The following is a 20,698-nucleotide window of genomic DNA, read 5'->3' on the forward strand; positions in this document are numbered from 1 at the left end:
GGAGTCTTGTGATCAATGGGTTTTGGAATTAGGGTGTTTTGGGATGGTTTTTGGCAAGGTTAGGAGGCTAGAAATGGTAGTTTTTCTGGGCATGAAGGGTTGGGCCGCGGCTCTGTTCTAGAGTGTCGCGGCCCTGCGAAGCAAGGAAGAGCCAAGGAGGCTCTGCAGTGGGGAAGCGCCGCGGCGCCACAGGGCAGGGCCGCGGCACGTGTCTGTCTTTAGAGAGGCTTAGCCTCTATTTCAGGGGTGGGCCACGGATAGGTTTCAGGGGCAGCAACCGTTATGGGTTTTTTTGATCTTTTGGGGGGTTTTAACCTAGGGTGCTCGGGATCAATTCCACCACCATGATTGGTAGAATTCGATGTCCCGGAAGCTAGAACTCCACCCAAAAATATTAACGCGATTATTAATGGTACTCCCTATCTTGGTTGTGACTAGTTGTTAAGCTAGGGCTCGGGAAGCGGATCGTGCTCGAGAGGCGTCGCTCGTAATCAGTGAACTTGAGAATTAAAGGTAAGAAAACTGCATCCGATTGTGGAATTATAATGGGACTAAGGGTTCCCTATTTTTTATGCTTTGTAAAGGATGGTATTACGCCATGTAAACAGTAAACCAATGGCCTAAGAGTGCCAAAGTTTACACTAGTGCACAGGGCGTGGCTCGGCCACTGGTAGCTGAGGACAGCTTGTTATGCACTGAGCTTGGTTTAAGCGGGCCAGAGTCAGTGGGGTAATCAGGGGGCTGCGACCTAAAGTGTCAACCCTGGCTATTATATGATCTGCTTGTTATTATTGTTTGGTGAGTTGTTATGTTGTATAGCTGGGTGATGAATAATTGACTCTTTGGTTGAATCTCCATTCTTTGTGAATATTGTGGTATGTTAAGTGTGTGAACGTGCTTAAAGGTTACCCAAATATTATTATTGCTTGTTATGTAACATGATATGTTTTCTTGCTGGGCCTTGACTCACGGGTGCTACATGGTGCAGGTAAAGGAAAGGGCAAGCTTGATCAGCCCTGATTTAGAGAGCTCTGAGAGAAAAATGTACATGATCAGCTGCTCAGCCGCCACGGTTGAGGGGAGACTGGGACAGGAATACCATAAACTTCTGTTTTGCCTTTAGAAAGGCTGGTGGTTGTCTGTACACTGGAAATTTTGTAAATAGACTTTTAAACACTATTTCTTTTGGGATCCCATATGTAAATATTTAATTATATGGTAAGTATCTTTTGAAACCAAAACCTTTTAACCCTAGCACTTTAATGACTTTAGAATTCACGTTTTTAACTGTTTGACTTGATTAGCAAGTCTTGCACCTTTACAAATACACAGTGTAACGGTCTTGGCTATCCAGGGTGTTACACCCTGGCTCTAAGTGACTAGCCTTTAGCTAGACAAGCGCTTTCTAATATTCATTGAACTTGAGGTCGGTCTGGCATTAATGCTCATTTGAGTCCTTCAATGCAGATGTCGATTAGATCTAATCTTTGTAGGCTTGCATTAAACATGTTGAAGCCATCCTTGACTTATGAGTCAATACCACGTGACTAGTGCTCAGTACTACTGCCGAACTTGACTAATGAGTCACAGCTTCACAGTTAATACTGACACCATTGCCAAACCTGACTAATGAGTCAGTGCCATTCACAAGTAAGCAAGACTTGCTAAGAATTTGATATGCAATCAATGTCCACATTTAATCATTCAACATGCCTCATGAATAACCATGCATGTCACAAATGGGGTGCAATTTTCTTACCTCTGGTTCGAGCGAGAATTAATAAAAGAACGACCCTTGAGAACGATTTGTCTTTTAGTTCCTTAGCGGTCACCTAGTCATAACCAATTGGAATCCATTAATAAAGTACATCAATAAAAGTTCACAATCTAAAATCTCACTCCCGGGACCAATCCCACACTCTCGGGACTCACAATCTACTTAAATGGGGTAAAGGAACCAACCCCCGAGCCTTAAAAACCATCCCGAGCCCTAAAAATGAGACTTTATGAAGTTAGCCTAACGCTGGGGCGCTGCCAAATGGCATTGGAGCGCTGTCCCAAGGCAGAGAGGCCCAAATCCCTGCCCTGCATAGCGTTGAGGCGCCAGCTTCAGACCAGAAAAATTTATGGTTTTCCCTCCTTGCGATTTCCCTTGAAACCAACCCTCCAAACCAACCCCAAACATGACCAAAACATCCAATTTAACCCCTAAACTTCATCTACATCACACCCTCATCAAAACCCAAGCAACCAAACTCAAAAACTTCCACTAATTCCCAATTATCCACATAAAAAACCGATAAGCTGAAAACTATAAGAAAAACAGAGCAAAGCTTAAAGTTCATGGATGATTTCTTACCTCAAGTTGATTTTGAGTCCTCTTCAATGGATGAACCAAGATCCTAAGCTCAAAGCTTTAATTTCCTAGCTTATTTCTTCAAGTTGGCTTCAAAAATTCCAAAGGAAGAAAGGAGAAAGTTGATGAACGTATGAAGAAGGAGAACTCTGTTTTGGTTTCAGTTTTCTACAGGTTACTACAGTCATATATATCCTAGGGTTGAAATGCCTGTTTTGCCCCTAGGTCAATCAAATGTTTCTAAAGACTCCCATGGGTAAAATAGTCATCTTCCACTTATTTCGTTAATCATAATTAACGCTCTTCAATTCTCGCTATTCTCAATATTCTCAAATACCAAAAATTCACATCCCATTATCCTTTAATTCTTGACAAATTTCTAATCATTAAAACATCCCGAGACCCACCCCAAGCCTCGAACTTAAGCCCATTATGACTAAACCATTACTTAATATTCAAAGATCGTCTCATGCCAAATAGCTCGAACAAATCCACATTATAATGCGGCCTCAACAATATATCACCGACATGCATACAAATATACAATTACGCCCTCAACGGGCCAAATTACCAAAATATCCCTGTAATGGAATGTGGACTCACATGCATGCATTTAACATCATATTATAATATAATTCACATAAACATGCATGTAATAGTTTAATGGCATAATAAAGCAATTATGGCCCTCCTGGCCTACTAATCCAACCATTAAACCGCATTAGGGATTTCAGGGCATTATAGTTACTCTGGCTTGTAAATCAGCAAACAGCTGCTACCAATTATCAGAAGCTACCTGAGGGATCTGACTCTAGTCATTCTCCTGACCGTGTCTGTCATTCTGGCCCTAATCTTCCTAGCCAGTTGATGATTCTATTTGTTATATTATTTCATATAATATAATATTAGATTAAATAATGTGAAAAAATGTGATTTGTCACACCTTGTAACATATTATTGAGAGTCACAAAATTGGACACATGTGTGTGCCCAAATGTGACATATTTTGGAGTTACAAAATCAGTTACAAATTTGTAACTCCCAAATATTACCCAATAATGTGTATATTATATGTTACACATTTGAGATTGGATTTCATAAAGCCATTATGAAATATTACTGTTGGAGACATGATTTTAACCCCAATAATGTGTTTTGGGAGTTACAAAATCATTTGGGAGGGTTTGGAACCGTTTGGAAAAACAGCACATTTTTAAGTGCTGAAAATGGGCTATGGCCGCGGCCACTGAATGATGGTGGCCGCGGCCTGGGGGATAGAAAGCAGTGGCCACGGCCACTGATGTCCCTGGCCGCGGCCACAGGTGCATTTCAGGCCAAATTTTCAGTTTTTTCCAAATGTGTTGAACGGTTCTAAAAAACCCAAATAACTCCCAAATTTCAATTTTAATTCCATATTAATCCAATTAAACATTGGTAACAGCCATGGGGGTTGGTGGAATTTTAAATCCAAAGGGTATCTCAAACTCTATAAATAGGAGCCTAATGCTCACTTGTAAGACACCATTTTTCATCCACAAAGCACTTGGCTGAAAAATTCACCTTGAGGCTTGATTATTCCAGAGAGCTATTTCCTTGAGAGATCCCTTAGTGCTTAGAGAATAGGGGGAAATAAGCTTTTGGACAAAGGTTTTGAACCTTGTTCAAGTTGGTGATCCCCACTACTTTACACTTTGGTTGAGTGTGAGTTTGTGTTTTCCATTGATTTTTTCATTCAGTTGTTCTTCTTGTATTATTAGTGTATTGAGTTTGTAATCCTCTTCTCTTATTTCTATTTACTTGTATTTTGAGCAATTGAGTTGTAATGTTTATTTAATTAATTATCTTGTCCATTGTATGTTTCCATAGAGTTGTATATTGGTTTTTCCATATTTCCATTGAGCAATAATATATATTCTCTAACACTATCTGCCTTGGAATCATACTTTCAACCTATACCTTGATGCAATATTTAATACGGCTAGTTAGGTAGTGATAACTAAACCTCTTGTCGCCTCACGGTCCAAGATCACACATATACTCATCCATGTTCCACAATCATACTAATAAGCAAATTGATTCATGATCATAACATTTATCAATTAGCACTTACCAATTAACAATTAACAATGCTAATAAGCATGTTCTAGCAATATCAGTGCTAATAAGCACGTTCTTGCTCATCTTGTAGTAGTCAAGGGCCAACTTTATTATTGTATCGCATGCATGCATGCATGTAAACATTTACATTCTATTTAAGCAGTTAAACACATAACCACATAAATAGTTACCAAACCTTAAGTCGAGCTTGACTTCAGTGGTGAGTGTACATGCCTAGCCAGTCTACAGGAACCCTAAACCTTGGCAAACTCTGATACCAAGTTGTAACGCCATGGTTAACCCAAGACCGTCACACTGTGTACTTTAAATAGTGCTTAACTCGCTAAACTAGTTATCCCTAAAAAATACGAGGATGACATGGAGAATGAGAATGCGGCACGTGGCATCACAAATCAAGGAAAAACGATGAAGTATTGAGAAAAGACTGACAAGCAAAAAAGATAGGTCCAGGACCTATAGGGAAGTCGACCAGGCCTAAACCCCCTAGAGGTGGTCGTCCTGACCCCAACCCTTAAGGATGGTCGGCCTGGCATGCTCAGGAACCACCTAGGTGGTCGGCCTACCCTATTCTTCATAGGGTGGTCAGCCTAAACTCCCAAGTACACTTCACTAAGAAATACCTGCACTCATTCAAACTAAGATCAAACAGGTCCAGCACCCAGAGAATTAACAGGTCCAGCACTCAGAGGGTCATCGGACCTAGCACCTAGGTCTCATAGACCAACCAAGACTTAACATTCTCCCATAGGTTTCAACCATGCATTATCTACCACGTTCTAGAGAAACAATGAGAAATCCACGATCTCATAATCATGGGGAGGTGGACACGTATCTCCACTACCTGATAATCATGTACCAAACCATGATCCCAGTATTACTGATCATGTAACAACCCCTGGGTACTATAAATAAAGGATCCAAGGCTTCATTTCAAAGGAGGATTGTTTTTTCTGGAATTTTTGAGATCTGAAGAACATTTGGGGAGAAATTCTGGGCAAATTAGAAATGAGTGAATACTTTTGTTCCTCAGTGTAATTGTCGAGTGATTCAATACTAAATGCTAAGTGGATTAGGTTATTATTGTTCATCAAAACAGGGCTGAACAACTATAAAATTTCTGGTGTTTGTTTATGATATTTGTACTCTGTCCTTTATTACATTTATTTCGTTCAAAAGGTGTCGTATATTATACATACAACCGTTGGCCAATTTCACAAGTCAACATTTTGGTGCTTTCATTGAGAGTACGAAATCAAGAAACACACTTTCATCAATTTTACGATTCCTCTGAAACCCAGTTAGACAAAGAAGACGAATCCCAGGGATTCCAACATTGAGGATCCCAACGATCCTGTTAATGAACCTCACGTGGAGGTTGGAGACCAACCAGATGCAGAAGATCCACAGGATGCTCACCAGGAGGAGATGGTGCAATTTCTGGCGAGGCAAGAGGCCTTTGCTGTAGAAATTTCCCTCCAGAGGGCGGCTATGGAACGGAAACGATGAGAGATAGATGAGCAGGTCCAGAGGATATCTAAAGGGAGCATGAAGCTGACCAGAGGCACGAGGAGGCTGCTGTGGCCTTGGAGGCAGCTACTCAGTTAGCCCGAGCTAATGCTGAAGCTGCTGCTTAAGCGGTGAGAAAGGCTCAGGACAAAGCAGCAGGAATGCGAGACATCAGTAACAGAGTGTCCCAGGGGAGGAGTCGAATCCCACAGACGCACTCAAAGCCACTTTCCTAAAGGCAGGATGAAGAGGTACAGTCCAAGACTGCCTCCTCGATGACTAAGTAGAATAACACTTCATCTAGGAGAAGGAGTGTTACCAACCCGAAGGCCCCCTCCCAGGGGGACAGATGAAACAATGCAGGAGATGAACGTCAAACATCTGAGAGGTGTGACAGAAATGGAAATGGCCACTCAAAATCTCAGTCATGTAGGAGGAGAGGCTCGAGGGTAGGGTCGAACTGACAAGGGAAAGGCGGACTTGCCACCCCTACACCCTCAGTCTCGCAAGGGAAATGAACCGATGAACAACACCAATACTGTGTTCGATAGGCTCGGAAAAGATGCACATCCTCAGGATCTGAGGGAAGTCATCAACAGGAGGACCAACGCTCAGGAGGGGGTACCAGGGACATCTACCCTACCTAGAGCAGCGATCCCACCAGCAGTGCAGGCTCAAATAGATGCACTCTTCATGAATGTCCAGGGTCTGACAAAGAAACCTTCCAATATTGAGCTTGCACATAGAAGTGGGAGTCCCTTCAGTGCAAATATCCAAGCTGCTCAACCACCACCGAAATACAAGACCCCAACATACACTGGGAAGAAGGACCCAGTATGACACATTGGGAAGTTCGAGGACTAGATGGAGTTACTCGATGTGGAGCATGATTATAGGCGCAGAGTATTCTCTACCACTCTCTCTGACTCAGCCTAGGAATGGTATTGGAAATTCAAACCTGGATCCACCACTTCCTGGGAGCAGTTCAAGAAGGAATTTTGCAAGGTATTCAGTGCTGGACGGATTCAACCAGTTTATGCCAATCAGCTAGCTAACATCAAGCAAGGGAAAGATGAATCCCTCAAAGACTACATCCAATGATTCATGAGAGAGGCAAACCGAGTGTCTACACTAGGAGATGAAGGAAAGTTCGTTGCCATCGCAGCAAGAATAATTTATCGTAGTCCCTTGTGGGATAGCATACACAGGAGCCCTATCAACACCTTGTAGGAGTTCCTGGATCGAGCAAACAAATACATGAAGCTAGATGACGCTATCATGAAGGAAGAAAAATGCATAAACCATCCGACCACTGTCAAGGCAGATAAGAACGGCCCAAACCCTCAGGGCGGCAATGGGGGCAACGGTAAGAAGTGGAATACCTCAGGTGTAGAGCAGGGTGGAGAGAAGAAAGCTAAGTCAGCACCCGCTGACAAACAACCTAAGCCCAGGTTCACCAATTATACCACCCTGACTACATCAAGGGCTGAGATTTACTTGGCAACATACCATGAGGTACCATACTGAAAGCCACCACCCTTGCGTTCAGAAGGAAATAAGGACAAGAATAAGTTTTGTCATTTCCATAATGATTATAGGCACGACATAAATGAGTGCAAACAATTGACGGATGAAATAGAGTTTCTTATCCGATCAGGAAAACTCTCGAGGTACCGAGTCAAGACTAAAACCCCGAGCAGGAATCTAGAATTCTAAAGGTAGAGGAGTCCACCACTGGAGCTAGCGGTCATAGACTTCACACTGGATACCATATACGGGGGGCCCCATATAGCGGGTAACAGTAACAATGCTTGTGAGTGATATGCAAGGACCCTCAGACATGAGGTAGGGGAGTATTCCCAGTGCATGGCAGTTGAGGAGCGGTCTCCAAAAAATCCGAAGTATGAAAGTGAAACTCTCACTTTTACTGGGGATGACGCCAGGCACGGGAGGTACCCCCACAATGACCCTCTGGTCCTTACCACTCAAATCGGCAATGCCCGAGTGAAGAGATGCTTGGTGGATATGGGAAGCTCAATGGATATCATCTACAAATCATCCCTCGAGAAGATGAAGCTCATGACCACCTACCAGTGTTTAGTGAATGGCATGTTCCGAGACTTGATCGGCAAAAATATGGAGGTATATGTCGATGACTTGTTGTTCAAGTCCAAAGAAGTTGGAGGGCATATTTGAGACTTGGAGGAATGCTTTGCAATACTTAGAAAGTATAGCATGAAGTTAAATCCTCTCAAGTGCTTGTTTGGAGTTTGTTCTAGTAAGTTTTTTGGATACATAGTCAATTCACGTGGAATCGAGGCTAACCCTTAAAAGATCAAAGCATTGATCGACATGAAGCCACCTACCACAATCAAAGAAATGAAAAGCTTAATGGGGAGAGTAGCTGCACTAAGTAGGTTCATATCAAAGTCGACGGACAAGTGTGTCCCATTCTTTAACCTACTGAGGGGTAGCAAGAAGATCCAATGGACCGAGGAATGTGAAGAAGCTTTCCAAGCCTTGAAGGAGCTTCTCGCTCAACCTCCCATCCTAGCGAAGCCAATATATGGTGAAGTACTATTAATCTATATGGCAATCATCGAGCATGCAATTAGCGCTGCTTTAGTAAAACAAGAGAACAGGGTACAACACCCTATGCACTATATCTGTAAAGGGCTAGTAGGTGCGGAGTCTAGGTATCCCCTTCTTGAAAAGCTAGCCTACTGTTCAGTAATCGCCTCTCAAAAGATGCGTCCATATTTCCAAGCTCACTCGATTCGAGTCCTGACCGATCAATTGCTGAGACAAGTTTTTCAGAAACCAGAGGCCTCGGGACGATTACTCAAGTGGGCAGTGGAACTAGGACAATTTGATATCACTTATCATTCGAGGACGGCGATAAAAGGACAAGAATTGGCAGACTTCATAGTCGAAGGCACCAACCTTGAAGACCCTTCCCACCAATCAGAGAATGAAGATACCGAGAAGGAAGGAGATACTCCTGTATGGAAGCTATCTCTTGATGGAGCATCCAATGAACACAACTCAGGCACAGGAATCATACTGATCACTCTGGAGAATCACCGAATCCATTGCGCTCTTAGATTTGGATTCAACGCTTCAAATAATGAGGCTGAGTACGAGGCATTATTAGCAGGATTACGCTTGTCTCGGGATGTGCATGCACAGTACCTGGAGATATTCAGTGATCCCAGCTAGTGGTGTACCAGTGCAATGACCTAAATTTCCTAATAAGGTTTAGGACCTTGATTAGGAGGTCGGGAGGGCCATAATTGATTTATTATGTTATTAAATGATTATATGCATGATTATGTGAATTATATTATTATATGATGATAAATGCATGCATATAGGTACATTTTTCATTATAAGGGCATTTTGGTAATTTGGCCCATTGAGGGCAAATTTGTATATTTTCATGCATGTTGGTGAATTATGAATAAGACCACATTATAATGTGGATTTGTTCGAGCCATTCGGCATGAGACGATATTTGAATGCAAGTTAGCGGTTTGGTCATAACAAGGTTAATTTCGGGGCAATTTAAGGATTAGTACATTACCGGGAATTAAGGGTAATGGGATATGATTTATTAGAATTTGAGAATATTGGGAATAACAGGAATTGGAGGGCGTTAATTATGATTAACGAGATAGATGGGAAAGGACGATTTTGCCCTTGATGGCTGTTAAGGGTTTTATTTAAGCTTGGGGGCATTTTGGTCTTTTGACCTAAGGATATATATCAACCTTAAGAAGCTGTAGAAAGCTTAAGAAAACATATTTTCTTTCTTCTTCTCCCGTTCATCATTTCTTCTTCTTTTCTCTTTGAATTTTTGAGCTCCTTTATTGGATTCAAGCTAGGGAACCAAGCCTTGAGGGCCTAGGGTTATGTTCTACCATTGAAGAGGGTGTAATTCTGAGCTTGAGGTCATTTTTCAACCATGGAAAACTCTGGTTTTACTTTATTTTCTTATTGAGTTTCAGTTGGAATTTTTAAGTTGAAAGTTGAGAATTGATGGAAGTTTTTGGCAATGATTGATATGGTTATGATGCCTAGGACTTGTATGTTGGCACTACACCAAACACCCATTACCATAACACATCATTATAATACTATTTAAAAAGAGTTATGGTATATTATCAAATTTTGAGGCGACAAATAAAATAAAAAAGCGCCAATTTCCCTTTGACCCATTTCCCATTTCCCTTTGACCCGTTTCCCGTTGACCTATCTCTCTCGGTCTCTCACTCCTTTTCACGGAAGACAAATCCTGAGAAGAGGCACATCTCCTCTCTCTCGGATCTCTTTCTCCCACCAGACCTCTCTCCTTCCCTCTTTCTCTCTCACCTGTCTTTATGGAGCCCGACCTTCCCTATCATCGGTAAACGTCGCAAATGATAGGGGCTCGTGGGCCTTGTGAAAACGACGGGCTCAGCGTCGTGGGTGGCTCGGTCTCACGGGGGGGGGGGGTGGGTGGCTCAGTCTCGCGGAGGGGGTGGGTTGCTCGGTCTTGCAGAGGTGGTGGGTGGCTCGGTCTCACAGAGGGGGTGGGTGGCTCGGTCTTGAAAGTAACAGCTGGTTATGGAGAGAATGGTAAGTGTATTTACTAGAGAGCTTTATCTCTGATGTGTTGAACTTGTAGAAATCTAGTTATGAGACACGCTAAAGAAATTGGTAATATAGTTTCATTCTTGTTTTTGTACCAATATCACTTAGAATAATATAAGGCCTTGTGCTAATTTTGTAATACAAACATGTGTTGAATTGAATGTTATATGCTTCAGTTCAATAATTTCATTACCACAAACTTTTTGTCTTTGTGTGTAATAAATTACAATACTACTTATACAACTCTTGGTGTGTATATTTATTTTATTGTCTTGATATGGAAGTAAAATCTCAGATTTTGAATCTGTACAGCAAAAGCTTGAGTATTCCTTATGTGATCTATTAATTATGTAGTCAAAATAAATATGTATTATTGACTTGCAATCTTTTATACTTTATTCGCCCCGTAAATTCCATATCTGTGCCCGACCCTGTGCAGCATCGTTCTCTGTATCATCAAGCAATAAAGTCTTTTTTAAACAAGAATTTCAGATTGAGAAAAGAGAACTGAGAATCGCATCGAAGGTCAGTGATTCTCTGCTTCATATGTTGCTAATTTTCTTTTTCCCACCTTTTCTTATCTAAAAAAATTGTGACTAGGTATCCAAGATTCTTACTGCTGGTTCCAAACTAGAAAATATCATTTTTGAAATTGTCAACTTTGAGGGTATTGTGGATGATACTATCCACGATGAAGAGAAAAATGGTCTGTCACATATGCTAACAATAAAGGCTGGTTGGCTTAATTTGGGAGAGTCTGTCCGGTATACTTTCAAGCATGGGCGCTGCATTGTTCCTGCTATTCCTTTATCTCAAATTGCAGGAAACTATAGCTTCTTAGCTATCCATTCTCGCCATTCAAACCTTAGTCTGAATGTTGAGGTGGGAACAACTATGTAAAAGCTATATGTGATGTTTTTGTTTTGTTGGTTGAAGTAGTTTACAAACCATTACTTATTGGACCATTGCTATACTCCATATGCAGGTTCATGTCAAACCTGCTATACCAAATCCAAAAGTGGAGCATGATGGAAAAAACTTCTCCACGGTCATTGAAAATAATAAAAAGGTATAAGCATACAACTACTAATTGTCACTTTTACATTACTTTTCAAAGAATATGCAGTTTTTATCTTGGCACGGACTACCCATTGTAATAATTATTTTTATTCATCTATAGATTTTCACAAGCTTTAGGAAGATAGATCTTCCCTTCTTGTACACATTTCATGCTGGATTTAGGATTTCTTGAGTTTCTTTATTTCACTGCAGGTCTTTGAAGAGGACCTTTTAAAAATTGGCTCTGTAGTCTGAATATTGGAAGAAAAATATGTCAAGCTAAATGAAGAGAAGGAAAAAATTGAGCAAATTATGAAAAAATTGCAAGGTTTTGACTGGCTAGCACATCTATAGCTATTCTTTTTTATCTGCTGGAATCACTGTAAAAATGTTTTGACATATCTAAAGAATCTACTTGACCAAATCGACCATTTAATTTTGTGACACTGACATGTCCTTCCATGCTAGATAGTATACCTGGGCGCACTCACTCGGCTTTTAAAAATTATTGTAGTGATGGGACGACACCCTTTTTTCTATTGTGTGTCCTGGGCCTTGTTTTTCTAGTTTTAGGACATATTTGCTATATTATAACTTTGTTGATTGAAGTACTTAACGGGATCTTATATTTGTTGTAAAATTTCTAGATTCTACAGAACTATATCCATTTGGTCTCGAAAATCAGTTGTCCTCGAAAGAGGAAGTGATGGAGAATATCGAAAAGATGGGTAACTCTGCTGCTGCGGTTCTTTGCATTATTTCTAGGGGAATTCCATTCCAAGAGCCAGAAAATCATTTAATGAAAGACACAATAGGAGTGGTTGCTCTACTTGGAAGAGTTCGACCTCATTGCAGCCAGCTGAGCAGGTCAAACATCTCATGTGTTTGCATTTTCCCAACCAAAACACTATCTTGTCGTCCTTTTATTTTATTTTTTCTTTATTCGGTTCTAACTTGTAGGTTTGTCTACATTTAGGATACTGTCAGAATACTTGGGTGCAGATCAAATGCTTGTTGTTGTCGTTAGATCTTTCGAAACTTTTGTTCTTCTTGAAAGGTATAAACAAACTGGAGAAGTTGATCGCAGCCATGCTATTCATGAAGAAGCAGCCACATTCTTGGAAAATCTATAAATGGTCGATTTCTTGTTATATACTTTGATAATATAAGGTGACATCCAAAGCTTCTTAACTACAATTAATTTATTGACACAAGATAATCTCTCCTTTCTTATCAAGTACAAAGTTGGATCATCTTAGAATATGAAGATTTACTCAGAGGACTAATATTCCTTATTGTTTGGCAGTCCATTCAGAGGTATCTTGTCGTTTATGGCCATCTTAGTCAGTAATTACTATATGAATGGACAATTTATATCTCACTATATTCTTTTTGGGCTATTTGGTATTTGGACAAATGTTTTAAGTGTTGTTGACAGTTGTGTATACTGAACCGTATCTTATCATTGTTAGATTAAGCAATCACTCTTTTAGACACAATGGTTCTATATTTCAAATGGTATAGACTTACCTGGTACGATTAAAATAGGACCTTGAGAGTGTTAAGCTTGGTATCTAATGCATTTGAACTATCTAACATTTTCTTTGCTTGAATTTTTTTAGTGTAAAAGTTGAATTTGTCAGATTAGTCTTAGTGTCTAGTCTTTTAAGTTTAATTGGAGAGCTGATTATTGAAATATAAATTGAATTGCAATTTGTTGGATTCAAAACTTGGACAGTGTATTATACTAAACTATTCGGTTCTTATCATTACAAAATGATTTGCTGTTGTCTATCCTTGTGCAGATCTCTACAAATTTTTATTCTCCAAATATGAATGTTGTCAATGAGAACTTCCTCCCTCTGCTCAAATGCCTTGATGACTGCATAGCGTAAGGGGATGCTATTTACATCATATATATTTATGTATCTATTTTTGCTGCTTTAGTTGCATTCATTAAATATTACTTGTGTCGTACCATTAATTTATATGTTGATTTAGGGAATTACTAGCATATTTTGTTGAGACATTTATTTTCTCAATCAACTTGATGACCTTAAACATTATCTACTTTATATTAGGTATGTAGAAAACAATCCACAATATGCTGAATCCGACGTTTACTTACTCAAATTTCGACAATTGCAGGTAGAAACAAATTTATGCAGATAGTTGATTAGATAACGTTACATTTTTGCACATTCTTCCACTAAAATTTGTTTCCATTTCCAATAATTGAGTAATTTTTTTTTTATGACAGTCTCGAGCATTGGGTATGATTCGCTCTCATGTACTTTCTGTACTCAAAAGTGCGTCTTCTCAGGTAAAATAATGTAGAGGTTGAATTAATGTGCTCCATTGTTTTGTGCTGTTTTGTTGGGTTGGTAGACCTCTGTTTCTGTCTCCTTTTGGTCTTAAATCAAGTGCTCTGTTTGTTACCTAAAAAAGAAAACATTCTGGTTCTATATGGTTATTGTTTCTTCATCAGGTTCAGTCAGCAATCCGGAGCAATAGTAGCAGCAAGGCATCTCTTGCTGAGGGTGTAGAGGCATCTGTTATATATGTTCGTTTCAAGGCAGCGACAAGTGAGGTACTGTTTCTTTCTTAGCGATTCTTTTTTATTAAGACTCCTGTTTGGTCAGTAATGATATGTAATTAAATCTCCTCTGTTGTAGGTTCATGCGGCCAGAAACTGCACAGGGCATATTTGTTAACTTCAAAGACTTGTACCATTACAATGGGAACAAGCTTCCTTTTGCTGCTGCTCAAATTGGCCAGGCTTTCAGAAATGAGGTTCTTAATTTTCTTATCTTTGGACTTTAGCACTTATGTTTGCATAGGATGCTCATATTATTTGTAATTGGTGACGGGTCTTTGTAACTAGTATTTTGGTCCTCTCCTTTCTTATAAGAATAGAAAATAGCCCTGTAATGTAGCTGTTGCATTCCTTAGAAATTCTTCTTTTGTGGCAAAAACGGTGTCCCATTGATCTGTGACAGTGTTGCAAGGTCCATTTTGTTTTTTAAATTAATTACTCTTAAGATATTTCCAAGTTTTCCATGTAAAAAAAAAAGGTTTGCTTTATAAAAAATATAAAAAGCAGCAATGTTTCTTCCTTCTTATCCATCTGTGTAAAACTGTTATTGGAAAGGTTGTAATATTGGGTAGTGAGATCATTGAATGCGTAATTTTACCTAAAAGTTTCATCACATCTCTTGATTGTGAGCAACATAACTAGAATTTTGCTTTACTAATTGTGTCATAGTTTGATTTAGACAGGATAATTTCTAAAGGATTCTTCTGTTGTATGAATAGATATATGAACTGGGTTGGAACTGGGACAATTTAGAACTTCCAGCATAGGGCAGAAACTTCATGTTATGATAAATGGCAGTGTAAGTAACATCTCATTCAATGGAAGTCTTAAAGGCAGTGCTATTATAACAATAAAACTTTTTCTATAAACCCTGCTAATTTAAAATTGTATTTGTCCTCTGTTTTTGCTAGTCTACTTAGTTTTGTTTCCTCAACTGAAATACATGAGTACTGCCCTATTTTTGTTTCTAAGGTAAGTAAAAAAGCCTTGGATCCATATTGCATTTTTTTTCTACTTTTGGGTATAAACTTATATATGGCTCTTTCTTGCATGAAGTTTGGGGTGAATTTTAGTTAGTCATTTTAAAGTCAACACCATACGTTTGCTGTTTTAGCGTGTTCGAGTTAATGCATTTTCTTTCCTGATCATTAATTTTTTTATTTGAACAACTGACCCATTGTTTCTCTGTAGAGACCAAGAACTTTACTTAGCTAGTTAGATAGTAGTATTATAGTAATAATAGTATTATCTTTATGACTGTGGATTTTTGGTTCAGACCAGGATTTATTTGGACACTCATAGTAGTACTTGTAGATTTTCTAAGTTTAACCTATAGTGTAGGAATATTAATTTTAACCTAAGGTTTGATTAATATGACTGATATTGAGGATAATATTTATTATACTATAAGGTTTAGATAAGAACCAATAGGATTTTAGCACATGTTATGTATGGGTTTAATAATGATTAAGTATTTTGAGGATTTAATTTATTAAGGTAAAAATTTGAATACTCTAAGGTCAGTCAGCAGCTTTGAAAATGTTAGAGGGCTTAGTCAAGGCTGTTTACTCATTTTAAATTAAACTAAAAATGTGTAATTTCGTGTTTAAATAATCAGTGTATGCCGATATATCACAGCTATAGGGGCGATATATCGCAGCACGAAGATACAAAAAACACAAAACGATGCACGACTGCCTCGGGCATACTGGCCCAGGCGATATATCGCCTACAGGGGGCGATATATCGCCCCTCTCAGCATAATTTGAAAGTTTTTGAAATCGTTTTCTATTCAAACCTTCAACCTCTTGATAAATCCAGCACCTTTCTGAACGAGTCTTCAGCCTCTGCTGAACGATAATTCAAATTATTTTCACTTAAAAAGCCATTATTTTTATTCAAGTTAAATGTAGATCTTTCATTCCTAAACTCTATAAATAGGACCTAGTACCCAGCCATTATTCATCTATTGCTCTAAGTTCAGAGGCTGCAAGTTGCTAGGTGAGTGTGAGAATGTAAACACTTGGGTTGGGAATCATAAGCTTGATCATCATAAGCTTATCAAACACTTGGGAAGTAAGGTTTTATAGCATTTTCGGTTCAAGGTTTAGATTGGTCTTACAAGTCGTCAAGGTATTTCCACACTCTAGTTCATTGGTATTATTTTATTTAAGTTCTCATAGTCTTCTACTCAGCCTTCTAACCTAATTCTTTATTTTGGTTAGGAAATCTAAGAACTTGCACATAAGTTTTTGGTGAGTATTTTCTCAATGGTATAGTCCTTCCATTCCTTTCATTTCTCTTTCATCTCTTTTTCTTCAATAGACTCACCCTTTCATAAATGGTTTTTAGGAGTGTTCCAAAGTCCCAACTCTGTCCTCATATCCCGGTATTTTTGGTAAGGAAAATAGGATAGAATTTATATGTTATATGCTTTTATATGTTATCTTAGGTTTTTATGTTATGAAATATGTTATGTTATGTATGTTTGTAGGCTTGGGCATATAACCCATATGACTAACAAGCCCCAAATAGATTATGGGCATATGACCTGATTAGCTAGCAGGACCCCACTAATCTAATGGGCATATAACTTGTTTAGTCTATGGGACCCCAAGTAATAATGGCCATTATAGTATGTGTATGATATAAGTGGTATGTTATGTTTTTATGTTTCTTATGAAATTTATGTATATGAACTATGTGTTAGATTTTCCTTGCTGGGCATTAGGCTCATTCCTTTTTGTTTATATGTGCAGGAAAATAGTCTTAGTGGCGGGAAAGGTTCTTGGAAGCTTGGAGAATGTATATTGTGGCAGAATGGATTCAAGAGCCGAGCGTTTCGATTCGAGGATGTAGTTTTGTTTTTATGGTTTTTACATGTATTTTTCCGCACTTATTATGTAATTCCTTTTTATTTTAAATTATGTTATGTTTTTTTTTAAAACAATGGGATCCCATATCCTACTTGAGATTTTATGTAAGTTTAACTCTTATTTTTACAAGTTTCTTAATAAAGTTATGGTATTTTCACTTGTAAGTTTTATTAAGGATTTAGCATGTATAGTTTCGTTAATGGTCCAAAAGTCTAGAGTAGTTAGGTCATTACATTCTCATTTAATATATTTTAATTAATACACCGTCTAGGTTGCTGATTTGAAAGATTCTGTAAGCTTTATTCTAAGAATAAACGATTTGTACTGAAAAGAACCAAATCTTGCACAAAGTCTAGGTTAATTTGAGAAAACCTAGCAAAAGCTCCCAGAGTAGAATTTCTAAACTTTAAACAGTAACCAAATTCTTCTATATATCCCTTCCAAGTATTCTCTTATACTATTTATAGACTAATAATAACACTTACTAGCCAACCAATAGAACTTGAGTAAATTTACAAGTCAACACACTAATCCTATATAGCTCTATTCAATATCTGATGCCTAACAAAATTTATGAAATGTTTGCAGACATTTCATAGTCAATGATTCCCTTTTTTTTTTCATTGGTTCCTTTGATGTGCTCATTCATTTTTTTTTCTTCCACGTGATGTTTGGAAGATAAATGTATTCTTTTAAAAAGTAGTTGAGGCCTCTCTCTTCTGCATCACTGATTCTATTGTGGTTTCTGGGTAATGTCTCATTGGATACTGACAATCCTTACTGTAGAAATAATCTTTTTGTTTTATACTTATCCAGTGGAATATCTCAAATAATGAAAAAATTAATTAATATTTGGTGCTAAACTTAATTACGTTGACTGTATGATACCATCGTATTTGATAAGTAGTCACCTGAAACTGCAATTTCTGTACTAGTGTAGTATTGATGGTTTGGAGTTGTTATGATATATTACCTGAAAGCTTTCGTACTCTCATGTTGCTTTGCTTTAGTAATGTTTTATAACCTGCTCTTCCTGTATGTTGAATTTCTATTTTATTTTTATTTTTTTCCCCTCTTTATTGACGTTTCATTTGTGTTATGATCTTTCATGATACTCTTTGCCTTTGGTCTTTGCTTTATTCTTCTTATTTTCTGTTTCAAAACTTTGGTATTTCTGGAGCATAAACTCTCCTATATGCTCACTGCAATTTATATGCTTGTTGTGACAGGTCGATTGCCTCATTAGCAAAGATCATCTTTTCAAATGGAGTATTATACTAATTAAGGCTTGGTGCTATTATGAAAGTCGTATTCTTGGTGCTCATCATGGTTTGATTTCTACATATGCTTTGGAGACATTGGTCCTATATATCTTCCATCTCTTCAACTCTTCCTTGAATGGTCCTTTAGCAGTGAGTGCTTGATACTATTGGTCCAGCACACCTTGTATAATTGTGAATTAAAATTGACTTTCTTCTTTCCCCCTTTATAACTCAGGTTTTATATAAATTCTTGGACTATTTTAGCAACTTTGACTGGGATAATTACTGCATTAGCTTGAATGGACCAGTTCGGATATCTTCACTTCCAGAACTCATGTGTTAGTAACATCCTTCCAGAACTCCTCATAAAAAAACTTAGTACATTGCCATAACATGTATATCATACAATCTCAGTTAAAAGCCACTCTAATTTGTGTTTAGTTTATGTATGTCAGGGTGTTACAACCACTGGGGGATGTAGATATAGACAAGCTATCCCAGTAGGTATTGGAGGTGGTCTGGATGTTGATACAAATTTTGGCATTAGAAAAGCTTTTCTTCCTCAGGTATATATAAACTTTTATTTCCACTGATCCGTTATGCTTATTCTATGTATGATAAAAGAGATGTTTGCTTGAGTTGAGTTGCTTATTTAAACTTTATATGCTTACAGGTGGAAACTAGCTTAAGTCTTATGGTCTTAATAATAAAAGGACTTTTTTTTTACAATGTGCAGGTATATTGAGATGATTTCTTTGGAGCAATTCTTGACAACATTTGTAGTTGAGGCCTTTAGAATGGAAGAATGCATTTCACTCATTTTTGTATACATTTCTTGTTTTGTATTTAGTGATAAAGGAATCTGAATTGGGCATAAATTATGTTGTAATATGATTTCTTAAGCCTAGAATAGTAGACTAAATATTGTAATTACATTTGAGTAATTAATAAAAATCTATTTATGTTACCTTATTTGGCTTCAACTTTCATATTTTTTTTCCTAGTTTTGTGTAAGTAAAAAAAGATTATGTTTCCCTAAGCTAATATAACACATGTGTTATACTAAAGTGTAGAATAACACAAAAAATGTGTTATACTAAAGTGTAGTATAACACAAAAAAAATGTTATATAATCGACTATAAATAACATAATTAAACACTTATCTATATATTAAAATAACACAAAAATTGTGTTATCGTTGACAGTACAATAACACATCTGTATAACACTGATAAAGTCTTATGTAAAGTACCCTGACCTACGATAACATAGTCGGTCTTAACACATCAGAAAGTGTTATCGTATGTTTTGATAACACATTTTCGGTGTTATTAAAAGCATTTTTTCTTGTAGTGTGGGTATTTGGGTTCATTTATGAGTTTGGTTGAGGTTTGGGATCAATTCTTGAAGGTTGAAAATGGAGAAGTCGAAGGAGGGAAAAACCAGGGCTAAAAATCCTGGTTGTAGCGCTACAGCGCTAGCCAGGGCCAGTCATCCCTGTTTGTAGCGCTATGGCGCTAGGGGCAGCACTATAGCACTACATTTTTTTTTTCTGGTTCCTATTTTGGGCACTTTTGAGGGTTTTTGGCTCAGGGTTTCAATTCCTAAGGCTCGGGATCAAATCTACTAACCGTTTTGGCACGATTCGAGGTCCCGAAAGTGAGGTTTAGGTCAAGAACCTTTTATTGTTGATTTTCATTAATGGGAGCTATATTTGGTTATGAATAGGTAATTGCTAACGGATCAAAGGATCGATCATTCTCACGGGTCATTCGTTTTTTATTTCTCGCTCGAACCAGAGGTAAGAAAACTGCACCCCATATGTAACATGCATGGTTATTAACGAGGCATGTTGATTGCTCTATATGTTGACATTGATTGCATATTAAATGCTTAGAAATCTTGCTTAACAGTGAATGACACTGATTTATTATTCAGGGATCGGCATTGGTGTCAGTATTGACTGTGAAGCTGTGACTCATTAGTTAAGTTCGGCAGTGGTACTGAGCACTGGTCGTATGGTATTGGCTTATGAGTCAAGAACGGTATTAGCGTGTTTAACGCAAGTCAAAAAAGATTAGATCTAATCGACATAAGCATGAGATGCTTGACCGACCTTAAGTTCGATGAAAACTAAAAGTGCTTGTCTAGTCTAAAGGCTAGTTATTTAGAGCCAGAGCCAGAGCCAAAAGGCTAACGTGACCTACACGTCACATGGCTAGGAGGGTATGGGACCTCGGAGATAGACTTATAAGTCATCTACACAGAGATAGACTTATTAGTCATCTATTC

General features: G+C 38.1%; 2 protein-coding genes across 6 annotated transcripts; both read left to right on the plus strand.

Moving 5' to 3' along the window:
• Nucleotides 1-11,317: 11,317 nt before the first annotated feature.
• LOC133817446 (structural maintenance of chromosomes flexible hinge domain-containing protein GMI1-like) lies at nucleotides 11,318-12,728 on the plus strand. 3 transcript variants are annotated; one of them, XR_009885533.1, is made up of 4 exons: nucleotides 11,318-11,494; nucleotides 11,598-11,681; nucleotides 12,319-12,538; nucleotides 12,648-12,728. XR_009885533.1 is itself a non-coding variant. In XM_062249971.1 (3 exons), exons 1-3 carry the CDS (start codon nucleotides 11,330-11,332, stop codon nucleotides 12,376-12,378), a joined length of 309 nt encoding a protein of 102 aa, XP_062105955.1. In that variant the 5' UTR covers nucleotides 11,318-11,329; the 3' UTR covers nucleotides 12,379-12,641. The 3 variants fall into 3 exon arrangements, 2 of the variants coding, with proteins under 2 accessions (XP_062105955.1, XP_062105956.1); XM_062249971.1 differs by lacking the exon at nucleotides 12,648-12,728 and having other exon boundaries at nucleotides 12,319-12,641; XM_062249972.1 differs by lacking the exons at nucleotides 12,319-12,538; nucleotides 12,648-12,728 and adding an exon at nucleotides 11,885-12,000.
• A 122-nt stretch (nucleotides 12,729-12,850) lies between these two features.
• Nucleotides 12,851-19,388, plus strand: LOC133817447 (uncharacterized). 3 transcript variants are annotated; one of them, XR_009885534.1, is made up of 6 exons: nucleotides 12,851-12,988; nucleotides 13,477-13,562; nucleotides 13,753-13,819; nucleotides 13,932-13,994; nucleotides 14,160-14,464; nucleotides 14,987-15,030. XR_009885534.1 is itself a non-coding variant. In XM_062249973.1 (5 exons), exons 1-5 carry the CDS (start codon nucleotides 14,351-14,353, stop codon nucleotides 19,148-19,150), a joined length of 534 nt encoding a protein of 177 aa, XP_062105957.1. In that variant the 5' UTR covers nucleotides 14,326-14,350; the 3' UTR covers nucleotides 19,151-19,388. The 3 variants fall into 3 exon arrangements, 1 of the variants encoding a protein (XP_062105957.1); XM_062249973.1 differs by lacking the exons at nucleotides 12,851-12,988; nucleotides 13,477-13,562; nucleotides 13,753-13,819; nucleotides 13,932-13,994; nucleotides 14,987-15,030 and adding exons at nucleotides 18,373-18,555; nucleotides 18,641-18,743; nucleotides 18,847-18,971; nucleotides 19,142-19,388 and having other exon boundaries at nucleotides 14,326-14,464; XR_009885535.1 differs by lacking the exons at nucleotides 12,851-12,988; nucleotides 13,477-13,562; nucleotides 13,753-13,819; ... (1 more) ...; nucleotides 14,160-14,464; nucleotides 14,987-15,030 and adding exons at nucleotides 18,264-18,555; nucleotides 18,641-18,743; nucleotides 18,861-18,971; nucleotides 19,142-19,388.
• The last annotated feature ends 1,310 nt before the right edge of the window (nucleotides 19,389-20,698 follow it).

Source organism: Humulus lupulus, chromosome 2 (genome assembly GCF_963169125.1).
Source record: "Humulus lupulus chromosome 2, drHumLupu1.1, whole genome shotgun sequence".
NCBI lineage: Eukaryota > Viridiplantae > Streptophyta > Magnoliopsida > Rosales > Cannabaceae > Humulus > Humulus lupulus.

Excerpts from the sequence above, each read along its gene's own strand:
- LOC133817446 (XM_062249971.1), top strand. The coding sequence starts at position 11,330 with ATGCTAACAATAAAGGCTGGTTGGCTTAATTTGGGAGAGTCTGTCCGG. Across the intron at positions 11,495-11,597 it reads ACCTTAGTCTGAATGTTGAG|GTTCATGTCAAACCTGCTAT; the intron begins GTGGGAACAACT and ends CTCCATATGCAG. Across the intron at positions 11,682-12,318 it reads TCATTGAAAATAATAAAAAG|ATTCTACAGAACTATATCCA; the intron begins GTATAAGCATAC and ends TAAAATTTCTAG.
- LOC133817447 (XM_062249973.1), top strand. The coding sequence starts at position 14,351 with ATGCGGCCAGAAACTGCACAGGGCATATTTGTTAACTTCAAAGACTTG. Across the intron at positions 14,465-18,372 it reads GCCAGGCTTTCAGAAATGAG|GTCGATTGCCTCATTAGCAA; the intron begins GTTCTTAATTTT and ends TTGTTGTGACAG. Across the intron at positions 18,744-18,846 it reads TTCACTTCCAGAACTCATGT|TTTATGTATGTCAGGGTGTT; the intron begins GTTAGTAACATC and ends ATTTGTGTTTAG.